The sequence below is a fragment of the Palaemon carinicauda genome, chromosome 29, assembly GCF_036898095.1.
Source record: "Palaemon carinicauda isolate YSFRI2023 chromosome 29, ASM3689809v2, whole genome shotgun sequence".
Lineage (NCBI taxonomy): Eukaryota > Metazoa > Arthropoda > Malacostraca > Decapoda > Palaemonidae > Palaemon > Palaemon carinicauda.
Genome location: NC_090753.1, coordinates 852,298 through 879,917, shown reverse-complemented (window position 1 = coordinate 879,917; position 27,620 = coordinate 852,298). Strand labels below are relative to the sequence as shown.

General features: G+C 43.4%; 1 protein-coding gene across 4 annotated transcripts in view; it reads left to right on the top strand.

Moving 5' to 3' along the window:
- The window catches only part of LOC137622170 (condensin-2 complex subunit G2-like), a 413,141-nt gene that overhangs the window by 138,747 nt on the left and 246,774 nt on the right, over positions 1-27,620 (top strand). For all 4 annotated transcript variants that reach the window (XM_068352607.1, XM_068352608.1, XM_068352605.1 and 1 more), the window contains exon 8: positions 10,007-10,180. In XM_068352607.1, the coding sequence (XP_068208708.1) occupies positions 10,007-10,180 (174 nt within the window). The remainder of the gene's footprint in view (positions 1-10,006; positions 10,181-27,620) is intronic.

Genomic DNA, 27,620 nt, shown 5'->3' with positions numbered 1-27,620 from the left:
AATCACTTTCACTCAACACTTAAAATTGATTGAATTTTTTTCTCTTCAATCTTTGCCGTTTTCTTTGTTTCACTTTCTTTCGCTTCACTCTTTGCCATTTTCTTTGAACCACTTCCTTCCTCTTCATCACGAGTTCGCTTCGTAGTTTTTTTTAAAGAAGCTATCGATAGAAAGTTGCTTGGAACAGCTTTTCAGAATGTTTCGAAAATAAGTTAGGGAAACATCATCAAACTGCGCAACTACACAACAAACCTGCAATTTCTTTGGATGGTATTTGTCGATGAAGTCGACCACGTCTTGATATTTTCCTAACACCTCTTTTATTTGCGCCGAACTTAACACATGTTCTACCTCCTCGATCCCTTCCTTGTCATCACTCATGTGTTCAGACATAGCATGGAGTTCCTTGAGCTCCTCTGTAGTAAGTTCGTGGTAATGTTCTTTTGCAAGTTCACTCACACTCAAAACGTGATTTATGTTTTTAGTCTCTCTCTCTCTCTCTCTCTCTCTCTCTCTCTCTCTCTTTCTCTCTCTCTCTCTCTCCTCTCTCTCTCTCCTCTCTCTCTCTCTCTCTCTCTCTCTCTCTCTCTCTCTCTCTCTCTCTCTCCTTGATGCTTAATCTCCATCAAACGTTCAGTAGTAAACATTCTCTCTCTCTCTCTCTCTCTCTCTCTCTCTCTCTCTCTTCTCTCTCTCTCTCTCTCTCTCTCTCTCTCTCCTTGATGCCTTAATCTCCATCAAACGTTCAGTAGTAACATTCTCTCTCTCTCTCTCTCTCTCTCTCTCTCTCTCTCTCTCTCTCTCTCTCTCTCCCCCTCTCTCTCTCTCCCCCTCTCTCTCTCTCTCTCCCCCCTCTCTCTCTCTCTCTCTCTCTCCCCCTCTCTCTCTCTCTCTCTCTCTCTCCCCCCTCTCTCTCTCTCTCTCTCTCTCCCCCTCTCTCTCTCTCTCTCTCTCCTTGATGCTTAATCTCCTTCAAACGTTCAGTAGTAACATTCTCTCTCTCTCTCTCTCTCTCTCTCTCCTCTCTCTCTCTCTCCTCTCTCTCTCTCTCTCTCTCTCTCTCTCTCTCTCTCTCTCTCTCTCTCTCATGCTTTTCAATAATTCCTTGCTTTGTTTCTAAAGAAGGCATTTCCTTATTCCTTTTCTCACCACTACCACTACCACTTGCGAAACTAAGCCTTTTAGGACCCGTGATTTACGTAAAATACCGTAAAAGGATGAACGTAAAAAATCACGATTAAAACACAGTTAATAGCAGAACGCACAGGGCACAACCACACGAAGCCGACAAGAACAGAGGAATGGCCCAAGCCACGCTAATTGAGGGTCCCTCCGAGGTAGAAATGCTGCCTTCTATTGGCGGAAATAAAAAATACATCCGGCGCTATGAGTACCATCTACGTGCACGGGTATTGTTTACTTCGGGTGTCGAAAAAAAATTCGGGTGTAGAGTAGGAACGTGTTCGAATTGTACTTTGCTTGTCGAAAAATTTGAATACAACCGGTACGACGAAAATTGCTTACTTCGTGTGTCGAAATAAAATTCGGGTGTAGAGTTGAAAAATTGCTCTAATTTTACTTCGGATGTTGGAAAATTCGGATGTAGATACGTTCGTGTGTAGAGGTTCCACTGTATTTTAAAAAATTTATTTTATGAAAATATCATTTTGAGATATGAGCATTCAAAGTTTTTCTTTTTATATTTTACAAAGGCAATATTAATAAATCATGGTTATTACGAATTTTATGTTCTTTTTTGGGTATTAATAAAAGAAAACAAAGTTATTTATCGTAATTTAATCATAAATGAAGATCCTTTTGCTCAATATCTTGCCTCTTTTGGCTCCTGTGAGGCTAGGCGGCTGCTCCTCTATTCACAACAATCTCTCTCTCTCTCTCTGCACTACTGATATTACCCTCTTCTGAAATCTTAATAGAGTGAATTTTCTTTTTCTTTATGTTAGCAAAATGTCAAAATTGTCTTTTCTTCTTTGAAATGATAAAATTCTATCCGGAAACGAGAAAAACAAACCTAAAAGGCGTTCATAGTTTTTCTTTGTTTATTTACAAGACAATATTAGTAAATCCTGATTATTATGAATTTTATGTTCCTTTTTGGATATTGATAAACCAAAACAAAGTTATTTATCATAATTTACTCATAAACAAAGATCTTTTTGCTCAGTATCTTGCTGCTTTTGCTCTTACCAGGCAAAACCGTCGCTTCTCCATCCACACAATTCTCTCTCTCTCTCTCTCTCTCTCTCTCTCTCTCTCTCTCTCTCTCTCTCTTTCTTCTGAACTCTTAATAGAGCAAATTTTCTTTTTCCTTATGTTAGCAAGATGTTGAAATTGTCTTTTCCTTTTTGAAATGATGAAATTCTAGTTGAAAACGAGAAAAACAAACGTAAAAATGAGTGAACGTCAGAGATCAAACTCAGGCATGTACTCTCTCGTAGGTTTGTGGTAGGACTGAAGGGCGAAAACATCTGTGACTCGTAGAAGTCTACAGATGCCATTGTTCACAATTTCATTAGCATTAAAATATAATAATTATCAAAATTTATGATAACAGAAGAAATACTGCATTTTCTTGTGGGGAACAGTGTTTATGGTTTATTGAGTTACTTTTACTAATTAACCTGTAACTATGAAAGTAAGAGGAGTTTTGACAAGATATTTCGTATATGCATTCTCCATTGCCCTACAAAGCTCAGTGAATTTGTTCATGATTTTTGTGTTTTTCTTCTTATACCCCCATATATTGGCATTCCGGCCGGCCCCCTTAAAATTTACATCCATTCCCACTTTTTATCATTCTCCTTGTTGTCCAACCTCTTGTAATGTTTAGTTCCTAGTGGCGTTGCTGGGTTTGCCCCTCGTTGCACTTCGGTGCTGAGTGGCCTTGGAGACACCAGCACCTACAGTATATAGCTGAAATTCATAGATCCCCCAATATTTTAATGTATGTTAATATGAAATATTTTATTTGTTTCGACACTATTCAAACCCTTCGATATTTATAAGGGATATTACTTTCGGCGTAGCTGGAAGATGAGTCATAAGATTTTAGGAAGGGATAACCACCCCAACTGCTAGTTAGTGGGAGGGGTGGGGTTAGCCGGCTACCCTGCTCACTCACACACCTGGGCTGAGCTCTCTCTTTGCTTTTGGCTCGGTAGAGTGTGGATGTTGCCGCTCTCTCCTGCCATGAAGACTTGTCATTTGATTCATTCTGTTTTGCATTTTCTTTTCAGGTGTGTGTGTTTCCTTCTTCAGGCATGTGTTCCTGTCCTGGTCCCAAAGGCCGCTCCTGCAGTACCTTCATGTCTACCCTTGAGATGGACCCTCACTTGCTGTGTCTGGCTTTTGGGACCAACGATGTGATAGGGACAACCCCTTACCTGAGTGTTGGGAATGGTCTGCCTCCTTGTGGAAGAGGTTTGGGCATAGGAAAAAGAACTCCTCTAAGCGAGATTCTTCTCCTTCCGGGTCTTCCTTGAAGTCAAAATAATTGCGGACTTCTTCTTTGACCACCCAATCTCTTCCCGAATCTACTCTTCTGCTGGTCCTCTCCGGGGAACGGCTGAGTAGCAGCGCCGCCTTATTAACCCTATGTCAACCTTGTGGCTTGAAGGACGGTACCGTTTGGCATAGCGATTCGGTTCCGCCCCCGTTCCTTCCCCCAGTGAGTGCCTGTTCTTTCACCAATCTATTGCAGATGGGGCCTTCACTGGGTGTTGACAGGCCCCTTCGAAGGAAGTTCTGTTTGAACTCCTTCAGTTGGGTGCCGAGAGGAAGTACACCCTGACTTCCTCGGAGCTGGAGCCTTCCCTGTGTGCACAGGACCAGACCACATTGCTGTTGCAGCCCGTCAGTCGGACTTATGGTCCCCTGTGGTTGACGCCGAGGTCAGTGTTTCTCCCCCTGGTGTGGTGGGGAAGCAAATTCTAAGGCAAGTTCCTCCTTCAGGAGGACATCTCTCTCGTCCGCGAGAGAAAATTCGTGACCAGCATGTGATGTATGCTGAAGACTACGCTTCTCCCTCCTAGGGCTGGAGGAAGCCAAAGTCCTAGGCATTGCCCTCCATTGGGAGGACATCTCTCTAGTCTCCAAGAGAGACTCAGTGACCAGCTTGCAACCAAACAGTCTCCCTCTTCGGAGTAACCCGTATGACGTTCTCCTTCGGGAGTTCGGTGGGTGGAGGAGTTTCTGATCCCTCGTCTTCCTGGGGATGCTCCTCCCCCTGCAGTGAGGAGACGCTTGTTTGTACCTTTGGATTCTCGTCTCGCTGATCCTTACGGTTCTCGGGACATGGAGCCTTGGGGCTCGAGGGAAGTCTCTCCTTCCACATCAGCAAGAGTCGCCCCATCAACGGCCTACCTTGGCGACTTTGACCGACCCCTGGCTCTTATGGATGAGAGCTCGGAGGTGGATGAGCACTTCAGTCTTGGGGATGACCTTTTGCCTAGAGACGCTAGCTATAAGCTCATGGATGTGGAGTAAGAGTCCGAGCACGCCTTCTGGCAGGTGTTATCCTGCATCAGATCCATAAATGTGCTGCTAGGTGCATCGGCAGCCCTGCTAGTTGGCAAAGACATGGTCTTGGACCAGGTCTATGGCACTCAAAGACCCCCGAGAGCCAGTGCAGTTTGCCGAGGTCAAAGGGGTTGAAAAATGCCTGAAAGAACGCAGTGTCACAAGCGACAGGCTCCTCTACCTCCTTCCGAACAGGCTCTTCCTCTGAACCACTTTTGCCACCATTTGTGCCGCAGGGGAGGTATTACGAGATCTTGAATGAGCCTCTTCCGGCCTTGCCTTTTGACTACTCTATAGAGGCTCTCACGAGGGGTATTCCCTTCGAGAGTTTGTGGGACTCTGTTTTGCACTCGGCCTCAGAGATCATGAACCAGGAGAAGGTTGTGAAGTATGCCATGCAGGCTACTTCGTGGCTGGACATCTGGCTGGGATCTGTGGGCCACTTGATCAGATCTCAGGACTGGGCTCGTGAGTCCACAAGGAAATTGATGGAGACCTTCCTCTTGTCCGACATCAAGATAACCGAGTTCCTTCCCCACCAGGTTGTTAACCTATTGGCGAATATTATCCTTAAGAGGCGGTACTCGATCATCAAGAGGTTCTATCGGCAGCTCCCACAGGCCGAGGTTTCTAGGCTGAGAAACTTTCAAAGGGGAGTTCTCCACCACAAAAGAAACAACCATCTTCCAAATCGCTGACAAATAGTGCTAAGGGCCCAAAACAGCAGGGCCCTAGTATGTCTAAGAAGTCTTTCGAGGCAACCAGGAAGGTTCAAAATCCTCCCATGGAGGGAAAGGTAACAAGAGATCTGGTAGTGGCCAATCCCACTAGAATGGGCAATCTTCCCACATATCCACCTGTGGGGGTATGCCAGAAAAGTCGCTGGCTAAGGTTTCTGCAGCTTTGGGCCAAATCCTGGAGGATCGAGGTGATTCGTTCAGTGTATCGCATCCCGTTCATTCAAACTCTCCTTCCTCTGACTCGGGATCAAGTCCCCATAAGCTATTATGCGAAGGAATCCGCAAAGGAGCTGGCCCTTGGGCCGAATTCCAGACCATGTTGTAGAAGGGGGCTCTCATAGAGGTCCTCGAGGGGTCTCCAGTCTTCCTCAGTCAACTTTTTCTTGTGAAAAAGGTGTCTGGAGGCTGGAGACCAGTCATCAATTTCTTGGCTTTGAACAGGCTTGTCAGCCAAACCCTGTTCAAGATGGAGACAGTCGACATGGTCAGACAAGCAATAAGACTGCAGGACTTCATGTGTACACTGTATCTCAAGGACGCATACTTCCAGATCCCAATCCGTCCGTCTTCATGGAGGTATCCGAGAATCATATTCAACCAGAAACGATACAAGTTCAAGGTGCTGTGTTCAGTTTTTCCACGGCATGCCAGGTCTGATTTTAGCAGACTCGGTGGCAACCTTTCTTCAGCACTAAGACAGGTCTCTCAGGCTTTGGCAAGAAGTCACAACTGCTCCCCTCTCAAAGACTGGTATATCTGGGCATGATAATAGATGCCAAACGGCATAAAGCTTTTCCATCATCATCATCATCATTTCCTATGCCTATTGACGCAAAAGGCCTTGGTTAGATTTCACCAGTCTTCTCTATCTTGATCTGCTTTTTCACGTCCAAAATTCTTCTGGCGGATTTGTTCTCAAATCGACAAAATCTGTTGGAGATTGTTTCATTTTTATACCATAACTCATGTCTATATAGGAACACCAACCTCACTAAACTGATATGTAGCCTGGTTTTTATAACTAATTTCAGGTAATTTGATTACCAAATTTTACTTAACCTAGCCATTGTTTGATTTGCTTTCGTTAAGTTCCAATTCTAAAGACAATGTATTAGAGATCATAGTTCCTAAATATTTAAATGATTCCACCTCATTAGTCCTTTCTGCTTCCAAAGATATTTCATCTTCCATTGCATATTCCATTCTTGTCATCTCTGTCTTTCTTCTATTTATCTTGAGTCTAACCTCCTGTTATATGTCATATTTCATGCATTCTGGTAAGCAGGCATTGCAAATCCTGTGGTGTTCTGCTAACAAGGACAGCATCATCAGCATACTCTAGGTCAGCTAATTTCCTATTACCAATCCAGTCCAATCCTCCTCCACCATCCCCAACTGTTCTATGCGTTACAAAGTCCATGAGGAGTATAAACAACAGGTGACAACACATTCCCTTGGAGTACTCCACTGTTCATTAGAAATTCATTTGATAGGACTCCACTAACATTAACTTTGCACTTATTATGCTCATGAACAGACTTAATAAAATTTACATATTTAAGAGGAATTCCATAATAATGCAGGACTCTCCACAAAATTGGTCAATGCACACTATCATCAGACGAAAGAATTCAGAGCTTGAGGAAGGTAGCAGGGCCCTTCCTCAGACGAGAAGAGTTTCCAGCCCAGAGCTGGCTGCGTCTCCTAGGCCCCCTGTCATATCTGGCCAGTCTAGTACCATACAGACACCTCAGGATAAGATCCTCCCAGTGGCACCTCAATTCTCAGTAGAATCAGGCCTCCGATTCCCTGGACACCCTAGTTTTTCTAGGGTCAGAGGTATGGACGGACTTGAGATGGTACCTGGCAAACGAGAACCTCCGCAAAGGGGTCGACCTTCTCGTCCCTCCCCCTGAACTGATTCTCTTTTCAGATGCATCAAAAGAAGGGTGGGAGCCCCACATGCTGCGCCACACCATCTCCGGCCTGTTGTCCAAATCAGAAAGGAACCAGCATCTAAATCTCGTAGAGATGAGGGCAGCCTTCCTAGCTCTCCATCATTTCCACCAGTTCCTGGCAGGGAACTCTGTGGTCTTGATGAGTGACAACACCATGGTAGTAGCCTATCTAAACAAGCAAGACGGTACCTTCTCGCAGCCCCTCTGCCATCTAGCAGTGGAGATCCTCAGATGGGCAGAAGACAACTCTGTGTCCGTATTTGCTCGCTTCATTCCAGGCAAGAGGAATGTGCTTGAAGACACTCTGAGCAGAGCAACTCAGATAGTGGTCTCTGAGAGGTCTTTGAATCATTCAGTACCCAACAAAGTCCTGACTTCATGCAGTTCTCCGACAGTGGATCTGTTCGCGATGGCCCTGAACTTCAGGCTCCCACAACACTGCTTCCAGTTCCGGACCCCCAGGCTCTGGCAAGATGCATCCCAACAACGGTGGAACAATATAGATGTGTATGCATTTCCCCCGTTTTGTATGATGAGGAAAATCCTCAACCAAGTCAGGATAAGCGAGAACTTATCAATTACTCTATATTAGTTCCGCTATGGCATCATGCAGAGCGTATCCCGTAACTTCTGCTGCTCCTGATGAAGCTTCCGAGGGATCTTCCTACACGACACAATCTACTCAAATAACCATATGCCAACATCTTCCACAAAGCTGTAGCTTCGCCTTGGCTTCATACCTGGAAACTGTTCAGCAGCACCTCACTCCAAGAGGACTTCAGCAAAGAGTTGCGGAAAGGATGTCTGGACACCTCAGACGCTCTTCAGCATCAGTTTACCAGGCTAAGTGGTCTTTTTTCTGTGGTTGGTGTCGTGGGAGGGGTGTCACTGCCCTCGATGCCTCTATTCCAACAACAGCCGAGTTCCTTGTATGCCTTCTGGAAGAAATGCTCCTCGGTATTGGCAGTCAAAGGCTACCGCTCAGCCTTAAGTCTCGCCTTTAAACTGAAGGGGGTATTTATTTCTTCCTCGTTGGAACTTTCCCTACTCATACAAAATTATGAAATTACTTGTCCCCAGTCGGAAGTTAGACCTTCTCTTTGGAACGTGGTTTGGGTCCTTCAGTCTCTGAATGGTTCTTGCTACAAACCATTACGCCAAGCAACAGATCGCCACCTTGCCGTGAAGACGGTGTTCCTACTCGCTTTGGCTTCGGCTAAAAGAGTCTGTGAACTGCATGGTCTATTGTACGACATAACCCATTCAGGGGGATGGGGAGAGGTAATCCTCAGCTTCGTCCGAGTTTATTGCTAAGACTCAAAATTGGGGGTAGGGGTTCTTAGGTTTGAACCCTTTAGAATCGAGAGTCTTTGTTCTGTAACCGAAGATCCAGACCAACTGGTACTTTGCCCAGTAAGGAGTCTGAGGTGTTTACTTAAAAAGAACAGCAGCCGCTCGCCCCTTTGTGGTGGCATTCTTTGTCAGCATGGGGAAGGTCAATTGGAGGGTCAAGAAGAATACCATCCTGTCATGGTATGATGTAAGACGTAACCCATAGGAACATGGATACGTTTTCCATTGGTCCTGTGGTGGCTGCACAACAAGTGGTCTAAACACCTCAAGCTCTTAATTGGACAAGTAGCAGAGGGTTGAGAACTGAGGTTACCCTGGTTAGTTTGGGGTTAATGAGAAGAGTGACTGGCTTCTTTCTTTCCTTCACCTTTCCCTTATCTTGCGGCATCAGCACTAGGCCACTTGTTACAGCTGACCTCACCTCTGCAGGTAAGATCAATTTCCCTTGTGTAACCCAAGTATAGAAATAATACTTGTTGCATCCCCAATAACTCTAGCATTGGGGCTGTTGGGTAAAGTCTTTGTAGTCTCAGATTCCTATGACTCGAGATCCTTTTACTAGATCAGCCACATTGCTAGTGTCACAAACATACAGCTTGCGCAGGCTGCTAGTCGTGCAAGGTGCAGGACTCCTACCCGTCTATGATTTATGTCATAGGGGAGAGAACCTCAGGTCAAATGCCAGGAGCCAGTTGGCACAGGCTTCCTCCCTCCCTAGAAGTAAGTCATCCCCTATAAATAGCGAAGGGTTTGTATAGTGTTGGAACAATTATTTTTCCTAAAGATACAAACCTTGACATATTTATACAAATTGGCCCGTCAGCCCTGTCCCCCTAGAAAGTCGTGCCTGTAAGCGAAGTGGGAGCTCAGCCCAAGTGTGTGAGTGGCGGTGGTAGCCGGCTTCCCCTCACCCCTCTCACTAACTGGCAGTAGGGGTGGTTATCCCTTGGTAAAATCTTATGGCTCGTCTTTCAGCTACGCCGAAAGTAATATCCCCTTTAAATAGCCCTAGGTTTGTATCATTAGGAAAAATACAAATTACTTCCAAATTTGTTATGCTTATCATGTCCTTAGATGCTGACCACATCATTTGGATGTTGGTATTGGATGTTATCCCCCCTTTTGTACTCTAAGCATTTATATGTTGTTATTTAGTTGGAAGGTTAAATCATTTATGGCCAGCATTGATTGTACCTGCATAATTTATGGGTAGACTAAATGTATTAAGGCTATCTTTTCTTCATTAGTTGCCATGTTCTATTCTATATGTTACCAAATTAGGGTAGTGTCTAGTTACATACTACAGTAGATAGTATTACAGCTTTATGATTGTTCCCTAATTAAGAAATGACAAATTAGAGTGTGTTTTCTGGTTTTAATTTTAAAGAGTTCAAGTAATGTATATGGTCTTTACAGGTTGCTAATGGCTACGTTCGAATGAATGCAACAGGATTGCTGTGTGATGCCTTCCCACTCTCAGACAGAACATGCTCTCTAGAGGAAAGACAAGAACTTAGAGACAGGCAATACCAGACTATAATTACCTTGCTTACCGATCCCTGTCACCTGGTGCGCATCACAGCCATCAAGGTAAGTTTTTTCTCTAATGTTGTTAAGACCTTATGAAGGTCATCAGTAACGAATGTTGGCTGATTGAGGGAATTGTCTGAAGGTGGAGTCGTGTCACCATTGTCGTCATCCTTCTTTAAACAAATATCCTAGCTGTAAGGGAGATGCACTCTTCACAACGATGATTTAAATCACAATTTGTTCCTACACGACATATAAAACCCTAAACTTTTTACTATGGGTATAGATGTCAGTGCAAGCTGGCAAACCGCTATAAAATGTTTAACAAGGTGTCAAGAACTTTTCTGTTTGTTACCAGCGGTAGCAGGGAGAAGCACCACCCCTCATTCATACGTTTTTCTCTTTGATCTTAGCCGTGGTTGGAGACGTCTTCTTCCACGTTCCCTGGATGTGGCAAATGAAACTTTACTCTTAGGATTTTTTCCTCCATTGACGCTTGTCTTAGGGATATTTTCCTTGAGTTGGAGACTTGATTAGACTTAGGACTCCATTAACTCTTCAGATTGGTTAAAGGGGAACAACTGTTGCCAGGGGCTTACTTTTACCACCTTGGTGTTGGACTTCTCTTGAAGTCTATGATCAGAAATCCTTTAGAGAGGGAGAGAGTATCATCTGTTTGCCAATCTGTCGATGGACACAAGAGCAACTTGCATCCTAGCATGTGATGTTGATTCAATGTCTCAACCTCGCTGATTAGAAGCCGTTACTTTGTGACATATCGCCTCACTTGGTCAACGATAAAATCGCTAAAACCTTCCGCCCTTGGGCATTCGAGTGGAAGTTAATCTTTTACTTTTTCCCTCCAAACCCACTGACCCGTCAGGGTTTTCGGCAGAGGCAGTGGCTAGCGTGACCTGCTTTCCTAACCTGGTAGTTTATTCAAGCAACTCAGAAGTATTCTCATGTTCCAAGACGAGAGTACTCTGGTTCTTCGGAATTACAGGGAGAACCTGGCGGCAGTCTCAGTGGCCGATGGCGTCAAAGGCGAAAGCTAGCCTTTCATTTGAGAGTTTGCTTAATGCAAGTAATCTCCCACCTTCTCGTGCTGTGATTCAGGCTAACCTTTCAAATGAGAGGTTTGCTTGAAACAAGCGATCTCTCAATGGCTTGCGACCCAGGCTCCCATGAGGTCCAAGCTGTTAGTGACCCTAGATCACATTGCAAGGGGGAAAGTTTTCTTTCATCTGAGAATTTTGTTTGTATTAGCGATTTCTCACCTCCTAGCGACATGGCTCAGGTTCGCTAGAGCCTGTATAGCGCCGCCAAATGAGATAGCTAGCCTTTCACCTGAGAGGTTGCTTAATACAAGTGATCGCTTAATACCTCAGAATGGGATTCAAGATTTAGCGAGCGTCGATCACGGCACCAAGGATAATAGCCTTTCACCCGAGAGCTTGCTTGGAACAAGTGATCTCTGTCCCCTCTTGCAAGCCGGGCTTGCATCGTGATTAAGTCTCTCGGCAAGCCTGGATTGCAGCACCAAAGGTGAAAGCTAGCTTTTCACCTGGGAGTAGCTTGACACAAGCGATCTCTCAAACCTCACAACCTGGGCTTGCATGCTATTCAGGCTCACAGCTGGCTTGGATATTGGTGTCAAAGGTGAAAATCTTTCTGAGAGTATTACTTGGAACAAGCAATTTCTTGGGTGTTTTGCAACCTGGGCTTGCAGTAACCCTGGATCACAGCCATAAAAGTGAAAGGTATCTTTTCACCAGACCAGAGAGTTTGGTGTGAAGCACGCAATCTCCCATCACGTCCGATCCAGTCTCGCGACACAACTCTGAATTGCAGCTCGATCCAAGCTCACAGCAAGCCTCGATCACACAGTTGCTCTTTTAACCAGTGACTGTTAGACTAGGCCCCTAATCTTTATGAAGTAATTAGGAATCTAGAATAATTGGTTTTACCGCTTATACAGACATCACTCGACCCTTAGAGTTCAAGGTTGTTATCTTATAAGAAATCTGTGTTCCATAGCTATTTGTATGCTTGCATACACTATCTAGTGTTTACATTTTAAGTAAGTATTTATGGAAACCGTAGTCTTGGAGGATTTAACATTTTTCTACTAATTTTTTTAAATATTTAACTTAGCCGGTGAATATATATAGCTGCAACTCTGTTGCTCGACAGACAAAAAACTGTAAAAAACTCGCCAGCGATCGCTATACAGGTTGCGGGTGTGCCCATCAGCGCCAACTGTCGGCCAGATACCATACTCAATGTAAACAAAGACTCAATTTCTTCTCTGTCGACGTGTCGACAAGACGTACTTTACTCGCTGTTGAAACCTGGAGTTTTTCCCATCATCTTTGGTGAAGTACTTTATTTTGGTTTTGAGCTTTCGCTGTGCAGGGTTTTTCTTCAAATAAATCCTTGAACTCTTTTTTGTATCGGATTCATTGTTGATGACTTAGATCGTTTTTTTGGAATTTTCCCTTGACCAATTCAAAATGGCTGACCTTTCACCAGTTCCCAAGTTTAGAAAATGCAATGCTAGGGACTGTTCTAGGCGTCTTCCAAAGGCTTCTCTCGACCCTCACACTGTTTGTTCCAATTGTCGGGGTAAAACCTGTCAATTGGAAGATCGGTGTGAGGAATGCGTGGGCCTTTCGGAATTCGATTTTATCGAATTTGAGAAGTACACACGCAGGCAGGCTAGAGAGAGATAGAGTAAGGAGAAGTTCTTCTAGGTCGATAGATTTTTCCTCTCCTCATGCCCCTCAACCTATTCCTTCCCCTGTAGTGGTTGTTCCTAACCCCCCTCCTAGCACTCAGGAACCATCGATGGCTGACATGATGCGTGCTATCCATGCCTTGGGGGAGAGAGTTGAGTCCCTTGCAAGTGACCGCAATCAACTCATGGCGGATGTTAAGGAGCTAAAGTGCCAAAAGGGAAGTGATAAAGTGCCTAGTGAAAGTGTTGTGAACAGTGTTGCGCTTGAGGGTTCGTCTGTTCGTGCCTGTCGTCCTCCTAGTCCGGGACCTCTTGCAAGCTCCCAAGCCCAGGGGAGAAGCAATGTCGTACGACGCATGGGTTCGAGAGGCCTTGATCAGCGAACAGACGTTCCCTCCATGGTATCAGGCGTATCTCCCCAAGATCGCCCCTACCTACGTAAGACGAGAGAGCCCGTTTTTACCTCGTCGTCCGAAGGTGTTTCTCGTAAGAAACTTTGGACCAAGGTCTCACGACCTTTAAAACGCAAGTCGGTCCCTTCAGGACAAGTCCAACGTCCCGGTTGTAGCCACTGGGTCAGTTCGGACTCGTTGCCGTCATCTGATGACTGCTCACCGCCTAAGAGAGGCAAAGCGGTACCGCCTCAGTCGCTAACCCGTCTGTTGCCGCACCTGCTCCCGTAGACCCTAAATGGGCTTTGCTGCAAGACATGCAGTCCAAGCTTGCGTCCTTGATGGAGGACTTTAATGCGGAGAAGGTTGCTGCTAAACCTTCTGGCCAACAACCTTCCAAGCGGTCTGTTGTGCGTCCTGTTGACGCTGAGGTAACCTTCTCGCGTCTACCAGTTGAGGTGGTTCCTCCACCGATGCGACCCAGTGTGGGTTGCCAGCCGCACGTTGACGTTAAGCGACGCTCGGAGGTGGTTGTTGACGTTCAGGACGTTCAGCAACCATCAGAGGTGACTTGTTTTGACGCGGTGCGTCAACCTCCGCAACCCGGTATGGTGTTGACTGCACAACCCAGACGGTCTAGACAGTCTCGGGTGGACGCTGTGCGTCCTCGCGCACCCATGGTTGTTGACAGTTCACAGACTGTGCAGCAGTTCCATGACGTTGCGTCCGGCTCCGTCACGCATGCACCAGTGCGACCGGACTCAGCGAGCCAGACGTTGCCCACTCCGTTGCCGTTTCCTCATCAGTTTTCGGATGAGGAACTATCTGATGAGGACGTTGCTGAACAACAAGATGATCAACCGTCAGAACTGGACGAGCCTAAGGCAACTCAACCATCATTGGACTTTAGAAAAGTCATGGCTGTATTCAAGGAGTTGTTTCCTGACCATTTTATTTCTGTGGCTCCTCGTTCTCCGCCGTCAGAGTTTGTATTAGGCATGCCTGCTACCGCACCTGCCTTTACTAAACTCGTTCTCTCACGCTCATCCAAGAGAGCTTTGCGGCTGTTAGGAGACTGGTTAGAGTCTAAGAAGAGTTTAGGGAAGACAGCATTTGCCTTTCCCCCATCTAAACTCTCTTCTAGATCGAGCGTCTGGTATGCCACGGGAGAAGTTCTCGGCTTGGGAGTTCCTGCCTCTGCCCAGGGCGACTTCTCAAGTCTTGTAGACTCTCCCCGCCGCCTTGCCATGAGACGCTCGAAGATTTGTTGGTCGCCATCGGACCTGGACCACCTTCTTAAAGGGATATTTAGGGCTTTCGAAGTCTTTAACTTTTTAGACTGGTGCTTAGGAGCCCTGAGCAGGAAAATCTCTTCTGCAGATAAGGATATTTCTTTGCTCATTATGTCCTGCATGGACAAGGCCGTCCGTGATGGGTCCAATGAGCTAGCTGCCTCATTCACGTCCGGAGTCCTGAAGAAGCGAGAGTCTCTCTGTTCGTTCCTGTCTGCTGGAGTTACGCCATGCCAGAGATCTGAACTTCTCTTTGCTCCCCTTTCCAAGTGCCTGTTTCCTGAAGTCTTGGTAAAGGAAATTGCCGCTTCGTTAGTTCAGAAGGACACCCACGATCTAGTTGCGTCCTCAGCTCGCCAAGCTCCCCCTTTGCCTACATTGTCTGCTAGACCGAGGATAGACACTCCAGCGTCTCGCTTTATTCCGCCCTTTCGTGGCAGAGCCTCCAGCAGAGGAGGTGCTCGTGCCGAAGGGAAACGAGGGAAGAGGAAAGGACCCAAGTCCTCCAAGGGCAGAGTCTGACTGCCCGCAACTTCAGACAGCAGTGGGAGCCAGACTCAAGAACTTCTGGCAAGCCTGGGAGAAGAGAGGCGCAGATTCACAATCTGTGAAGTTACTCAGAGAGGGGTACAAAATCCCTTTTGTACGCAAACCCCCTCTAGCAACGTCCCCCATCGATCTCTCTCCCAGGTACAGAGAGGAAGAAAAGAGACAAGCCCTGAAACTGGAAGTGTCTCTTTTGCTAGAGAAGGGAGCGGTGATCAAAGTCTCGGACCTTCGATCACCGGGATTTTACAACCGTCTCTTCCTAGTTTCAAAGAAGACAGGAGGTTGGAGACCGGTGCTAGACGTCAGTGCTCTGAATGTCTTTGTCACAAAGACGAAGTTCTCCATGGAGACAACAAAGTCAGTCTTAGCAGCGGTCAGAAGGGAAGACTGGATGGTCTCGCTAGACCTAAGGGACGCCTACTTCCACATCCCCATTCACTCAGACTCCCAACCTTTTCTGAGATTCGTCTTCGAAGATGTGGTCTACCAGTTTCGGGCCCTGTGCTTTGGCCTAAGCACAGCTCCTCTCGTGTTTACGAGGCTGATGAGGAATGTGGCCAAATTCCTCCACTTATCGGACATCCGAGCCTCCCTTTATTTGGACGACTGGCTTCTCAGAGCCTCTTCCAGTCGTCGCTGTCTGAAGGATCTCAAGTGGACTCTAGATCTGACCAAGGAATTGGGACTCCTAGTCAATTTGGAAAAGTCGCAGCTGGTCCCATCCCAAACTATTCTGTATTTAGGGATGGAGATTCACAGTCTAGCTTTTCGGGCTTTTCCGTCGGCCCCCAGAATAGATCAAGCCCTGCTATCCATCCAGAAGATGCTGAAGAAGGAACGCTGCTCAGTCAGGCTGTGGATGAGTCTGGTAGGGACGCTGTCATCCCTGGAACAATTTGTTTCACTAGGAAGACTACACCTCCGTCCTCTTCAATACCATCTGGCTTTCCACTGGAAAAAGGACAAGACGCTAGAGGCGGTCTCGATCCTGATTTCCGGAAAGATAAAGTCTTGTCTGACTTGGTGGAAGGACAATATCAACCTAAGAGAGGGTCTTCCCCTGGCTGTTCAGACTCCCAACCACGTTCTCTTCTCGGACGCATCGGACTTGGGCTGGGGCGCGACACTGGACGGTCGGGAATGCTCAGGTCTGTGGAACTCGAGTCAGAGGAGCATGCATATCAACTGCAAGGAGCTGTTGGCAGTTCATCTGGCCTTGAAAAGCTTCGAGTATCTCCTTCGAGGCAAAGTGGTGGAAGTAAACTCGGACAACACCACGGCCTTGGCATACATCTCCAAACAAGGAGGTACCCACTCACTGACGTTGTACGAGATCGCAAGGGACCTGCTCATCTGGTCAAAAGGTCAAGACATCTCCCTAGTAACGAGGTTCATCCAAGGCGACTTGAACGTCATAGCAGATTGTCTCAGTCGGAAAGGGCAAGTAATTCCAACCGAATGGACCCTCCACAAGGATGTGTGCAAGAGACTTTGGGCCACTTGGGGTCAACCAACCATAGATCTCTTTGCAACCTCGCTGACCAAGAGGCTTCCAATCTATTGCTCCCCAGTCCCGGACCCAGCAGCAATACATATAGATGCCTTCCTCCTAGATTGGTCACATCTGGATCTCTACGCATTCCCACCGTTCAAGATTGTCAACAAGGTACTGCAGAAGTTCGCCTCTCACGAAGGGACAAGGTTGACGTTAGTTGCTCCCCTCTGGCCCGCGAGAGAATGGTTCACCGAGGTACTTCGATGGTTAGTAGACGTTCCCAGAAGTCTTCCTCTAAGGGTAGACCTTCTACGTCAGCCACACGTAAAGAAGGTACACCAAAGCCTCCACGCTCTTTGTCTGACTGCCTTCAGACTATCGAAAGACTCTCGAGAGCTAGAGGCTTTTCGAAGGAGGCAGCCAGTGCGATTGCTAGAGCAAGGAGAGCGTCTACCATTAGAGTCTACCAATCGAAGTGGGAAGTCTTCTGAGACTGGTGCAAGTCAGTTTCTGTATCCTCGACCAGTACCTCTGTAGCTCAAATAGCTGATTTTCTCTTATACCTGAGAAAAGGACGATCCCTTTCAGCTCCCACTATCAAGGGCTACAGAAGCATGTTGGCATCGGTCTTCCGGCATAGAGGCTTAGATCTTTCCAACAATAAAGATCTGCAAGACCTCCTTAAGTCTTTTGAGACCACCAAGGAGCGTCGTTTGGCTACCCCTGGATGGAATTTAGACGTGGTACTAAGATTCCTCATGTCAGACAGGTTTGAGCCGTTACAATCAGCCTCCCTGAAAGATCTCACTCTTAAGACACTTTTCCTGGTATGCTTAGCCTCGGCTAAAAGAGTCAGTGAGATTCATGCCTTCAGCAAGAACATCGGATTTTCGTCGGAAAAAGCTACTTGTTCGCTGCAACTTGGTTTTTTAGCCAAAAATGAGCTGCCTTCTCGGCCTTGGCCTAAATCTTTCGATATTCCCAGCTTATCGGAGATCGTAGGCAATGAACTAGAAAGAGTCTTATGCCCTGTTAGAGCTCTTAAGTTCTATTTAAAGCGTACTAAACCTTTACGAGGCCAATCTGAAGCTTTATGGTGTTCAGTTAAGAAACCATCCTTGCCTATGTCAAAGAATGCTTTGTCATACTTTATCAGATTGTTAATACGAGAAGCTCATTCACATCTGAGTGAGGAAGACCGAGCTTTGCTTAAGGTGAAGACGCACGAAGTTAGAGCTGTAGCAACTTCCGTGGCCTTTAAGCAAAATAGATCTCTCCAAAGTATAATGGACGCAACCTATTGGAGAAGCAAGTCAGTGTTCGCGTCATTTTACTTGAAAGATGTCCAGTCTCTTTACGAGAACTGCTACACACTGGGACCATTCGTAGCAGCGAGTGCAGTAGTGGGTGAGGGCTCAACCACTACAATTCCCTAATTCCATATCCTTTTATTCTGTCTCTTGAAATGTTTTTAATGTTGTTTTTTATGGGTTGTCCGGAAGGCTAAGAAGCCTTTCGCATCCTGGTTGATTTGGCGGGTGGTCAAAGTCATTTCTTGAGAGCGCCCAGATTAGGGGTTTGATGAGGTCCTGTTGTATGGGTTGCAGCCCTTGATACTTCAGCTCCTAGGGGTCTGTCAGCATCCTAAGAGGATCGCAAGGCTCCGTAAGGAAGACGTACTTATAAGGCAGAGTAATCGTCTAAGTCGACTTCCTTACCAGGTACCTATTTATTTTGTTTTTGTTATTTTGATAACTTCTAAAATGAAATAAAAACTCTTAGCTCATAAGATGTAAACATATTTAACTGGTCTCTACCCACCACCCTGGGTGTGAATCAGCTATATATATTCACCGGCTAAGTTAAATATTTAAAAATGATATTTTAATTATAAAATAAATTTTTGAATATACTTACCCTGTGAATATATAAATTAAACGACCCTCCCTTCCTCCCCAATAGAGACGCAGTGGGATGAGAAGAAATTGAGTCTTTGTTTACATTGAGTATGGTATCTGGCCGACAGTTGGCGCTGATGGGCACACCCGCAACCTGTATAGCGATCGCTGGCGAGTTTTTTACAGTTTTTTGTCTGTCGAGCAACAGAGTTGCAGCTATATATATTCACCGGGTAAGTATATTCAAAAATTTATTTTATAATTAAAATATCATTTTTCTCGTAAAATTGCTATAAAAATTCATGGTTAGCCTGTAGAGGTTCCAAAATTTTTTGGACGGCTTGAGTAAGATATTTGGAATTCAGTTGTATGTAGAAATTAAAACTTCCTTTAGATTTGTAACTTCTCTTTTAGTGTATATATGATTATGATTGTGTCTTCAGTTCTAATTTAGAGAAAGCAACAAGAATTCAAATGTGCTTGTGTAAGATGCTAGCCTTCCCAGAGTTTATAAACAATAGAAAGCACGAGTACAATGATAACGCGTTTGCCTAGCATTATGCATGGTATGAGATTGATCCCGTCGTGATTCTTTTTATCTGCTTCTTCTCTGACATTCAGTTTTCTTGATAGTATTTTGAAAGTTTACTGAATGTTGAGGATAATAGGGAGGCAGATATAATTGCTGTTGCAGGTGTTGAGGTGCCGGTGATGGGAGATGAGAATGAGAGAGATTACAAGAGAGGAAGTGAGGAGAGCACTAGATGAAACGAGAGTAGGAAAAGCATCTGGTATGGATGGTGTGAGAGCTGAGATGTTGAAGGAAGGGGGTGTGACTACTTGAATGGTTGGTGAGATTGTTTGATATGTATTTTGTGTTGTCAATGGTACTAGTAGATTGGGTTTGTGCATGTATTTTACCACTATACAGTGAACCCTCGCTACTTCGCGGTTCGACCATCGCGGATTCACCACTTTGCGGGTTTTTTCCATAACCCATATATATATATACAGATCGCGGATTTTCCGGAAATTTCGAAAATACCGCGAAATCTGAAGACCCCTAAATACGATATTTTGTTACCAGTAATTCCATTAACCCTGGATAGGTACGCTCCTCGGACACCCCTTTAAGGGTATACTCGGATGCGAACGACCCCGACGCCAAAAAAAATTCTTGAAAAATCAGTTTTTGCAGTAACCTCCTTTTTTCTTTTGCCAAAAAAAAACTTCAATGAATGCTTAAAACAACTGTAAAGATAAATACTACTCATCTGCAGAAAAACTATTTATTATAAATATTTTAAAAAATTAAGTAGAAAAAAAAAGACCTGACATAAAAATTCATAAAAAAAAAGTTTATACATATATACACAAATCCTTTTAGGAATTGATTCTTGAATGTTTAGGACACATCTTGATGTATTTTGGATTATGTCAGACCCATGGAGGTGAAGATCTGAAATGAGAAAAAAAGGGTAACTTTTTTTGGCCAAAAAAATTTGTCCAAATTTCATGAATTTTTTTGGGTACCCAAATGAAATAGGAAGTGGCTAATTTTTTTTAGGGAATAAACATATGTTATCCTAAAATAGAAATATGTAAAAAAATCTTCATTATTTTGTAAATTACATTTATATCAGGGGCCATATCTAAAGGTAATTTTTTGAGTACTTAGAAATTTCGTAAAAAAATACATATATTTAATATATAATATGATATTTATGCAGGTAAAAATATACCAAAATATCACAAATTCTATAGGGAACAAGAATATATATAGATAGGGCAGCTTACGCTTCGGATATGTCCACAAAATGGCCGCCAACCACACTGACTCAGACTCCCTAATCTGCCACTTGAAATGTAGGAAGGGTATGTCAATTTCAAGGTGTTATTTACTAATCTAATTATTATTGGATATGCATAAAAATTGTATGGTGGGTTGCTGGATAATTGTCGATTATTTTACGACTATAAAATTAAAATTCTGACCCAAAAAAAATTTTTTGAAGGGAAATAAAATCGAAAAAAAAAAAATGTAAAACAATATAATATTTTAGCTAAAAAAATTTGATGATATTCAATCAAAAAAAAAAAGTAAACAAAATTTTCCGACAAATAAACATCTAGAGGAATCATTACTCTGTGATAGTTCCTTAGTACGTAGTAATTTTGAAAGAATTGGGAAAAAACGAAAAAATGGCAATCACCGGAAAATCGAACACATACCTATATATACGCCATATCTGGCTAAAAAAAAGATAGGCATGGGTAGCCAGATCATCTAGAAACACTTTCCAACACTATAAAAATATAAGTTTTGCGACACTACTTGCCAATTCCTTACGGTAACATGACTAAGCGAAAAAATGCAAAACAAATAAAAAGTGGCACTCGCGGAAAAATGGCTAACATTCTAATATACGGCATTTCAGAAAAAAAAAATTCAGCCACGTGCTAGGCAAACCATCAAGGCACATTTTCCGACAAATAAACATCTAAATGAATCATTACTCTGTGATAGTTCCTTAGTACGTAGTAATTTTGAAAGAAATGGGAAAAAACGAAAAAATGGCAATCACAGGAAAATCGAACACATACCTATATATACGCCATATCTGGCTAAAAAAAAAAAGATAGGCATGGGTAGCCAGATCATCTAGAAACACTTTCCAACACTATAAAATTATAAGTTTTGCGACACTACTTGCCAATTCCTTACGGTAACGTGACTAAGCAAAAAAATGCAAAACAAATAAAAAGGGGCACTCGTGGAAAAATGGCCATTCTAATATACGGCATTTCAGAAAAAAAAAATTTCAGCCACGTGCTAGGCAAACCATCAAGGCACATTTTCCGACAAATAAACATATAAATGAATCATTACTCTGTGATAGTTCCTTAGTACGTAGTAATTTTGAAAGAAATGGGAAAAAACGAAAAAATGGCAATCACAGGAAAATCGAACACATACTTATATATACGCCATATCTGGCTAAAAAAGAAATAGGCATGGGTAGCCAGATCATCTAGAAACACTTTCCAACACTATAAAAATATAAGTTTTGCGACACTACTTGCCAATTCCTTACGGTAACATGACTAAGCAAAAAAATGCAAAACAAATAAAAAGGGGCACTCGCGGAAAAATGCCCAACATTCTAATAAACGGCATCTCAGATAAAAAAAAAAGACATGCACGTGTTAGCCCAACCATCAAGGCACACTTTCTAACACATAAACATGAAAAAAAAATCAATAATATACGGCAATTCCTTACTACGTAGTAAATTTTTACAAATATTGAAAAAAAAAACAGAAATTGGCAACCGCAGTTAAATACCCAATATACCAATAACTACGTCGTATCTGACAAAAACAAAATCACGCATGGGTAGCCAGATCATCTAGACACACTTTCCAACACTAAAAAAGCAAAAGTTTTACGACACTATTTCGCAATATCTTACGGAAAAATGACTTGGCAAAAAAATGAAAAAAAATGAAAAAGGGGTACTCGCGGTAAAATGCCCGACATTCTAATATACGGCATCTCAGATAAAAAAAAAGACATGCACGTGTTAGCCCAACCATCAAGGCACACTTTCTAACACATAAACATGAAAAAAAAATGAATAATATACGGCAATTCCTTACTACGTAGTAATTTTTACAAATATTGAAAAAAAACAGAAATTGGTAACCGCAGTTAAATACCCAATATACCAATAACTACGTCGTATCTGACAAAAACAAAGTCATGCATGGGTAGCCAGATCATCTAGACACACTTTCCAACACTAAACAAGCAAAAGTTTTACGACACTATTTGGCAATATCTTACGGAAAAATTACTTGGCAAAAAAATGAAAAAAAATGAAAAAGGGGCACTCGCGGTAAAATGGTCCTCGTGGTGATGAACGACATTTTAACTAAAAAAAAAATCATGCACATGGTAGCCAAACAATCCACCAAGACTTTCCACAACTGATAACCTATACAAGTTGCACCATTCTACGACAATTTCATAATACGTAATAACTTTGATAATTATGCAAACTACCTTAGAAGGGTAAACTCGGTCGCGCTCGACCCCGACGCGTCTCAGAAATCGGGGAAGGAGTACAGCTACAGCAATGCACATCTGGACACTACTAGAGCGTGTAGGGGAGACACCTCCTGCAGGTCGATCACCCACAAATTCAGTCACGGGGGTGAGTCACGTGAGAAAAACCTGTTTTTTTTTGACGCTCGGGGTCGCGAACGACCCATCGTACCTATCCAGGGTTAATACTGTAATTAGTAATATCTGCTCTTACTGATTGTTCATTGCATTACATATGATATATAATTCAGCACAGAAAGAAATAAAACACGAAAAGAGAATGTGATCATACGATAATACAGTACTGTATACAGTACGGAGTAAAATTAAATCGAACATGAAACGCAAATCAGATGCAGTCATACCATATTAGAATGGTGTAAGGCTGCTGATGGCTACTAGTGTACTACAAATGTAATGGATGTGCTTCTTTTCCATGAATCTTTTGTATGTATACGTACGTAGTACTGCATCCAATAATATTCTTTGTTGCAAAAATCACATTTCGAATAAGCGTACGAGAGAGAGAGAGAGAGAGAGAGAGAGAGAGAGAGAGAGAGACACATTCTACAAAAGAATAAAATAGCATACGTAAAGCTATTACGTGTATTATTATTGTTATTATTATTATTATTATTGTTGTTGTTAATAAGATTATTATTGTTATTATTATTATCATTATTATTATTATTATTACTGTATTATTATCATACGATAATTCAGTACTGTATACAGTACGTAGTAAAATTAAATCGAACATGAAACGCAAATCAGATGCAGTCATACAATATTAGAATGGTGTAAGGCTGCTGATGGCTACTACTGTACTACAAATGTAATGGATGTGCTTCTTTTCCATGAATCTTTTGTATGTATACGTACGTAGTACTGCATCCAATAATATTCTTTGTTGCAAAAATCACATTTCGAATAAGCGTACGAGAGAGAGAGAGAGAGAGAGACAGAGAGAGAGACAGAGAGAGAGAGAGAGAGAGAGAGACACACACACACATCCTACAAAAGAATAAAATAGCATACGTAAAGCTACTATTATTATTGTTATTATTATTATTGTTGTTGTTGTTAATAAAATTATGATTGTTATTATTATTATTATTATTATTATTACAGTACTGTACTGTATTATTATCATTATTTATTATTATTATTATTAATACTGTACGTACGGTATGCGCGGGGTATCTTGTATGAGTTGGTAACCTACGCATCATATACTGTAAGACGGGTTGTGATTGGTTCAAGCGCTGATAGATGACGAATCAGAACTCAAGTTTTGTTATCTAGCCTGTGATTGGTGTTTTGCCCGCATCTCCAGCTTCCAGCATCTAGGTTCTCGCGGGCCCAGGTCGTCCACTTTCTGTTCCCGCGTATCGCTGAGTAGACATTCTTAAGTTTGTGAAGTTTAATCTGTGCTGTGTGCGACCTTTTTAAGTTGAACTTTTTGTCAAATCCTACTGTACAATGCCTCCCAAGCGTTCTGCTTCTACTAAGGCTGGTAGTGAGCCTAAACGCCACCGAAGGATGATGACGATTGCTGAGAAGGTTACGCTTCTCGATATGTTAAAAGACGGTAGAAGTTACGCGTCCGCGGCGCGCCATTTTGGGATCAACGAATCTACTGTTCGCTATATCAAGAAGGACGAGGCGAACATTAGAAAGACGGCTGCAATCACCTTTAGCAGATCAGCGAAGCGAGTCGTTACAACGCGTAATAAAACGATCGTACGCATGGATGATGATGCAGATGATCCTCAACCAGGGACATCCACTGATTCCCAGCCTCAGAAACAACGTTTTTCCGCCAGCAAAGGATGGTTCGCGAAGTTTCAGAAACGCTTCGCCCTGAAAAGCGTTTCCCTGCATGGCGAGGCTGCTTCGGCTGACACTGCCGCTGCTGAAACTTACGTGAACCAGACGTTCAAGAATATTATCGCCGAAGGTGGATACAAGCCGGAACAAGTCTTTAATATGGATGAGACCGGCTTGTTTTGGAAGAGAATGCCGTCGCGAACTTTCCTGTTCAAAGAGGAAGCCAAAGCCTCTGGCTTTAAAGCATTCAAGGATCGCGTTACCCTCGTGATGTGTGGCAATGCTGCTGGATTTATGCTAAAGCCGGGGCTTATTTATAAGTCGAAAAATCCTCGCGCTTTGAAAAATAAGATTAAGAATCTCCTTCCCGTGTACTGGATGCATAATCCAAAAGCATGGATTACGAAGATGCTGACCTCCAACTGGTTCCACCAGTGTTTCATCCCGCAAGTCAATGAATATCTCGTAGAGAAGGGCTTGCCATTCAAGATCCTTCTCCTTATGGATAACGCTGGTGGACACGCAACTGACCTGTCGCGTGAGGGCGTTCAGGTTGAGTTCCTGCCACCCAACACCACGTCATTAATTCAACCGATGGACCAGGGGGTTATCAGGGCGTTCAAGGCCCTCTACACGAAGAATACCTTGGCGGACCTCGTTGCGTGTGTGGATGCTGCCCAAGATGATGAGGATGAAGATTTTAACTTGAAGGCGTACTGGCGGAAGTACACCATAGCCACGTGCCTGAAGAATATTCAGAAGGCACTTCAAGAGATGAAACCTGCAACTGTGAATGCGAGCTGGAAGAAGTTTTGGCCCGAGATTGTTTACGACGACGAGGGATTTACACCTGCTGAAATCCAACACTCTTCAGTACGCAAATTTGTGCAGTTGGCTGCCATAATTGGAGGTGACGGGTTTGGCGACATGACGACTGAAGACGTCGACGAGTTGTTGGACTGCCATTCCCAGCCCCTAACTGACGCAGACCTCGAAGACCTGACGAAATCGGCAAGCGAAGAAGAGAGTGAAACCCAGGAAGAGACCCAAGAAAATGTCGAAGAAACGGGCTTAACACTAGAACGGCTTGCCAAGGTCTGCAACCATATAAAGAAGGTGAAAGAAATGTTGCAAGAGTGGGACGAGGATATGGTTCGGTCGATGCAATTCTGCAACAAGGTTGATGACATAATGACTCCCTACAAGATGCTCCTAGATCGAAAAAAAGAAGCAGCGGCAATAACTTCCGATCACAATGTTCTTCCAGCCTCGCAAAAAAGAGCCAGTTCCTCCTGCTACTACGCCTTCGGAAGAAATTGAAGAAGTTGAAGAGGTGTCCCAAGAAAAGACACCTCCGTCTGAAGAGACGTAAAATACTACCTGGCTGCACAGTAGAACACATCATCAGCTTCATCATCATCATTTCTACTGTGCAGCAAATTCATCGGCATCATCATTCAAGTTTTTCTTGAACTTCTTGCGTGGTGAGTACAGTAACAATCTTTATTTTTTACTTTAATATTCTCACATTCTAATACTGTATTTGTGCCTGTTTTATAGTTTAGTACTGTACTGTATGCTTTAAGTTAAAGGGAAGGTTTTAAAAGTCTACATGTTGTAACCTATCATATTTTTTTTGTTTAAAATTTACATTTACGTACGTAAAACAATCTCTCTCTCTCTCTCTCTCTCTCTCTCTCTCTCTCTCTCTCTCTCTCTCTCTCTCTCTCTCGTAAATTGTTTTCCTGCTTTGCTACGTACAATATGTACTGTACAGTACTGTATGATTTTATATAGATAAGGTAAATTATATTTGCAAGGTAACATATTTTGTAAATGCTTTTACTGTAAATACTGTACTGTATCATTATTTATCACTATCATCATGCGCGTTAAATGCCTTGTTTGTTCTGAGCGTGGTTGTTTACTGAGCGTACAGTACTTTTTGACGCCGTCGTTTCAGGCGGCGTCATAAAGAAAAACATTTCATTTGGAAGTCCTAAGAAAAATAAAGTAAAACATTGGTAATAAAAAAATCAACATACTGTATAATCAATATAATCGATGCAAAAACTAACCTATACATATATGTGTACACTAAATGAGTTTGTTTCTTCATTATGATCAGAGATGAACGTAAACAAAACATTGGTTGCCATTTTTTATCGTGCTTTTTAGGTGTTTAGGAAACGCATGATATAAAATCGCCTTTAATATTTGTGCCTGTTTTAGTTTAGGGTGCTGTAGTACATGCATTAAGTGTTCTGTACATTAAAGGGTAGTTTGTTAACAGTACTACGTACAAGGGAAGGTTTTAAAAGTCCGAATATACAAGTTAAATAAATAGGTAAATATGATGTCACTACTTCGCGGAATTTCACCTATCGCGGCCGGGTCTGGAACCTATCTACCGCGATAAACGAGGGTTCACTGTATAAGGGTAAGGGAGATGTGCATGAGTGTTGTAATTCAAGGGGTATTAGTTTGTTGAGTTTGGTGGGAAAAGTGTTTGGTAGAGTGCTGATTAATAGGATTAAGGATAAAACAGAGAATGCAATCTTAGAAGTTCAGGGTGGTTTTAGAAGAGGTAGGGGTTGTATGAATCAGATTTTTACAGTTAGGCAGATATGCGAGAAATATTTAGCAAAAGGTAAGGAGGTGTATGTTGCGTTCATGGATCTGGAGAAAGCGTATGATAGAGTTGATAGGGAAGCTATGTGGAATGTGATGAGGTTATATGGAGTTGGTGGAAGGTTGTTGCAAGCAGTGAAAAGTTTCTACAAAGGTAGTAAAGCATGTGTTAGGATAGGAAATGAAGTGAACGATTGGTTTCCGGTGAGTGTGGGGCTGAGACAGGGATGTGTGATGTCGCCGTGGTTGTTTGACTAGTATGTTGGTGGAGTGGTGAGAGAGGTGAATGCTCGAGTGCTTGGACGAGGATTGAAACTGGTAGACGAGAATGACAGTGGAAGGTGGTGCGAGGTTGAATGACCATGAATGGGAGGTAAATCAGTTGTTGTTTGCGGATGATTCTGTACTGGTTGCAGACGTGGAAAAGAAGCTTGGCCGATTAGTGACAGAATTTGGAAGGGGGTGTGAGAGAAGGAAGTTGAGAGTTAATGTGGGTAAGAGTAAGGTTATGAGATGTACGAGAAGGGAGGGTGGTGCGAGGTTGAATGTCATGTTGAATGGAGAGTTA